Source organism: Quercus lobata, chromosome 2 (genome assembly GCF_001633185.2).
Source record: "Quercus lobata isolate SW786 chromosome 2, ValleyOak3.0 Primary Assembly, whole genome shotgun sequence".
Classification (NCBI taxonomy): Eukaryota; Viridiplantae; Streptophyta; class Magnoliopsida; order Fagales; family Fagaceae; genus Quercus; species Quercus lobata.
This window is the reverse complement of record NC_044905.1, coordinates 11,907,439-11,912,006: the sequence shown is the minus strand read 5'-3', so window position 1 is coordinate 11,912,006 and position 4,568 is coordinate 11,907,439. Positions and strand designations below refer to the sequence as shown.

General features: G+C 36.1%; 1 protein-coding gene across 1 annotated transcript; it reads right to left on the bottom strand.

Annotated features, from left to right (window-relative positions):
- Positions 1-1,238: 1,238 nt before the first annotated feature.
- LOC115959419 lies at positions 1,239-2,105 on the bottom strand. Its single transcript, XM_031077800.1, has one exon. The coding sequence runs from the start codon at positions 2,103-2,105 to the stop codon at positions 1,239-1,241; it is 867 nt and encodes a 288-aa protein (XP_030933660.1).
- Positions 2,106-4,568: the final 2,463 nt, after the last annotated feature.

Below are 4,568 nucleotides of genomic sequence, written 5' to 3'. Positions count from 1 at the left end.
GCCCCCCAACAAGGAATCAGAATTATACACCCTTAAATGCCCTACTCGATCAAGTGCTCATGCAAATCAAAGATGATCCTTCCTTGAAGTGGCCAGAGAAGATGAAAGGCGATCCTAACAAGCGCAATAAGAACAAGTACTGTCATTTCCATAGAGATCATGGCCATGACACGGACGAGTGTTATGACCTGAAGCAGCAGATTGAGAATCTTATTAGACAAGGAAAGTTGAGGTATTTCGTTGGAAGATATCATAAAGATGAGAAGTTGAAGGGAAAAATGGAAGAATCATCACGACTCCTACTTCGAGAGATAAGGGTTATTATAGGAAGGACTTTAGCAGGACAGCCTTCCAAGTCAAAGAAGACGTATCTCAAAGTGGTGCAAAACGTCCTCTTGGAATAAAAATAATGAATGCTTCAATATTGTGACACAAAAAAATGTTCTAAGATTTGGATTGAGTGTACATTGTTTGAGAATTTCTAATCGGTGGAATCTTTTTTTGTTGAGATTTCCTAATAACTGGATTTTCTTTGATTGCCTTTTAGGACCTTCTCTTCTTATGTTCTAAGTGATTCAGCAAAGATCCTTTCTTTGAATCAGATGAAATTAATTCTCTCTTGGTGCACATTGATTGGTTGGCCCATTAAGCATTATGATTTGCAAAAGCTTTGCCAAAGGAAAATAACATTTGAAAATTTTGACCTCTCACACTCTTTCCAGGTGGACTGGGCTTTAATGAGATGGTTAAGCCTTACATCATTTTTGAAAATCCACTAAAGGGCCTAATGCCCCTGGTTGGAAGATTTTTTTTTTTTTGAAAGTTTTCCTTGATTTTATTTTATTATTTTTTTCTTTTTGAAGAAAAGCATTTTTGTAATTTTTGAAGGATTATCATGAACAAGTCCATTTTGATAGAAATTGTAGGCCTCAAGGAAACCATTTTCAATTGGGCTTTGAAAGGAGTCAGAAATGTCACTAAAGATCCCAATGCCCCTAGTCCAAAGTTTTCTTTAATTTTTTTTTTTTTGAGTTTTTGCATTTTTTTTTTAATTTTTGCATCAAACACAGCATGAATAACAAAATGCATCAAACAAGAAATGAAATTAAAAATGGAAACAAGTAAGGAACAGACAAAGCTTGTAATAAAAAAAAAAATTCTTGAAAAACCCATTATGGCTTGGCAACTCATGAAGTAGAGTTGGATTGATTGGTAGATGCTGGTGCAGCAATGATTTGTTAGTCCATGAGATCTTGGATAATTCCACTGTTATTGATGGCATCTTCAATTTGGGTTCCAGTAGCAATTAGGGTCTTGAAGTTGGGAAAGTATTGAGCAAATAGATACTTGTTGTAGGTCGGGAGGAGATTCTTCACAATCATGTTCAATTGTTCTTCCTCATTGGGCCTAACAGTCATCTGGGCTGCTTTTGTCCTCCACCTTGTGATGAATGCGTGAAAAGATTCACTGGAATCTTGCTTGGTTGTCTCAAGGTCTTGCCAAGTGATGTCCACCTCAGTATTGTACTTGTATTGCTTGTAAAATTCATGGCACATATCTTCCCAAGTCTGAGTTCGAGAATCCTCCAAATTTAGGAACCAACGTAGGGCAGCTTCGGTGAGTGTATTTTGAAACATTTGGGCCAATAACTCTTCATCAGCTCCCAAGGGTTGCAATGCTCTTATGTACATTTTCAAATGGGCTTTAGGGTAGCTCATGCCATCAAACTTGTCCAATGTTGGCATCTTAAACTTTGGTGGGGCTCTTGCTTGAGGAAAGAGCGAAAGTGAATGCAGATCCATAGCTTCTTCAACCCTTCTAGATCTCATTAGGAGCTTTTCCATTTGGTCCATTCGTTCAACCATATTCTTTTCATTTTCAGTCAACACCAAGCCATGGCTTTCTTTAGAATTTTTGGGTCCATTATCATTTTGGGCCCTAGAGGATTCATGAGAGTTCTTGTTCCCCATTCGTTGGATCAATGCTTGGATGTCCTTTTGGAGTTGGGCTTGACCTGCTACCAAAGTGTTGAGTAAATCTTGAGTGGTGAGAGGCGGTTGTTCCCTGTGATCATTCATGTGTCGATCTTCTTGGTTGTTGGTCATTTCTTAATTAGAAGCCTCGGTTTTGATGTTTGCTAAGGCCTTGCACTTTAAGATTGGTGGCTTTAATCTTGATGTCTTTAAGCTTGATGATCTTGAGCTTTTAGATATGCTTCGAACTTGGTGGGCTTGAACCCTGATTGATATTCTTTGGTCTCAACCAAAATGCATAAGTTAGATTTTTTTTTTTTTTTTTTTTAAGAAATCTTAAACAATTATGATGGGCCTAAGCATTGAACTAAGGCACATCATGGATCAAACAACGGCCAAACACATTCATGGGATGCAATGTATTTTATGGGATTGACCTAAAGATTAGTTCTATGGCTTCTTACATGAAGGTAAAAGGTAGGCTAATAGGTTCCCCAAAAGCTAGGACGTTGTATCTCCCAACTTGTGACGTATGAACGCCGCATTGGTCCAAACGGTAGAGTTTGTCCTTTACGAAACGTAAGAAAGATCAAGTGAGTCTTAGGCGATGGGGTGGTAGGTTCACTACTGGGTACACGAATCCAAGAGGACCGCGTTCCATGGCTACAATTACCGTGGTTTCCGGGCAACATTCACAATTCATATACAATTCCAATCATGCAAATGATGTTATGGAAAACAAATATGACATAGTATTAAAAGCAATAAACAAACAAATGACATGGTTGGCCACCATAACCTAAACTAGAGTCTAGCCTTCAACATCCCTAGTGGAGTCGCCACTGTAAAATGTGCTCCCCCCTAGATCGAGGGTTTTACATGGAGTCGCCACTTATTTAATTTAAAAGGAAAAACAAGAAAACCTTTAATGAAAAATACTTTTGTTGTATTAATGTATATGACAATTTACATCGAATTTTGTAACAAAAATTTACAATGCTTTTTGTCCTAGATACAATCTAAGAAAAGTAAATTACATTGTTTTATTTCCTAGTTACATTCTAAAAAAAAGTAAAATTGTAAATACAAGAGCATTGTCTAGAACCCTTGATCTTTGTTCGGAGGCTAATTTACGAGATGGGAAGGGATTAAGCACCCATCTCGCCCGGTAAAACCGATCTCCTAGGTTAAGGTGGCCAATGTCATGTCATGTCAAACAAATACAAAGAATATGTCATATAAACATGTGATTTGCAGGAAGTGTAAATAAACATATGTTAGGGAATTTGACATAAAGAGAAAAAATAAAAAATAAAATAAAACTTGTTAGATAACAAAAATGAAGGTAATGGCATGTTCATCCAAGAGATCAATATAAATAAAGAATTCCTAGCCTAGACATGTTCATCTAAGCATGTGAGGGAAAAACAAAATTGTCATGTTATTTGTCATCAACATAATTGCAAAGAGAAGCAAATAAAAATAAAACCTTTAAGCATATTTGATCATCCAAGCAATTATGAAGAGAAGTAAAGGAAAAACCCTAGACATGTTTATCTAGACAAAATCAAAATACTTTGACTGTTTGTTCAAGCATTTAAAAAAGTAAAATAACTACCTAGACATGTTCATCTAAGTATTAAAGAGAAAATTGTGTTTTAGCCTAGAAGTGCTCATCTAAGCATTCAAAAGAAAATTGTGTATTGGCCTAGAAGTGTTCATCTAAGCATGTAAGAGAAAACCAATAAGACATAGGCATGTTCATCCAAGCATAGCATAAAAGAAGTGAATAATGATTTGTAAGCATTTATTCTAGCATGTATAAAGAATTAAAAAAAGTTAACTACTTACCAGCATAAATTAAAAGGGGAAATGATCACCTAAAGGGTTAGGGAGAAAGCAAGGAAGTACTCAACTACAACCAAAGTAAGAACAATGGTTGCTCAATAGCTTTTTTTTTGCTTTCTCACTAGCTCTCTAGAGGGAATTCGGGGTCCAGAGAATGGAAGAGGTCTTTTCTATTTATAGGGGAAGGGATGGCTTAGCTTTAAAGCTAAGTTATTAGCTTTCTTCTGCAGCTAAGGGAGGAGATAACCTGTTTAAATGAGCTGGGGACGGATTTGGTGCTGATCCCCATTCAAATTTTGAAATGATGCTGCACTTGCTTTGTATTTTGGCTCCAATTTTCCGCTCAAAATTCCAATTGATTCAATATGGGTGTTTTTTGAAAGAAAATTCAATTACCTACAACTTCTTCAGAAATAGAGAAAGCCAAATTTCAACGTTATCCATGCCAAAAATGTCTTTCAAATTGCTGCTGAAAATAGTAACGTCTTTTGAGCATTTTTGAATTTTTTCATAGGCTGTATCTGTTTCTCTACCCAATTTATTTTTCAAAAATATTTCTTCTGAGGCAAAGGGAAAGGATAAGTCTATTAGATAGGCTTGAACAGATTTGACGTTGAACTCATTTGAAATTTTGAGAGAAAATTGAAGATAATGCTGAATTTGTGTTGTCTTCTGCACCTGTTTCGTATTCTGCACATAACTTGCTGCTCAAAATTCCAATTGATTCGGGATTGAAGTTTTTTGAAA

Excerpts from the sequence above, each read along its gene's own strand:
- LOC115959419 (XM_031077800.1), bottom strand. The coding sequence starts at position 2,105 with ATGACCAACAACCAAGAAGATCGACACATGAATGATCACAGGGAACAA.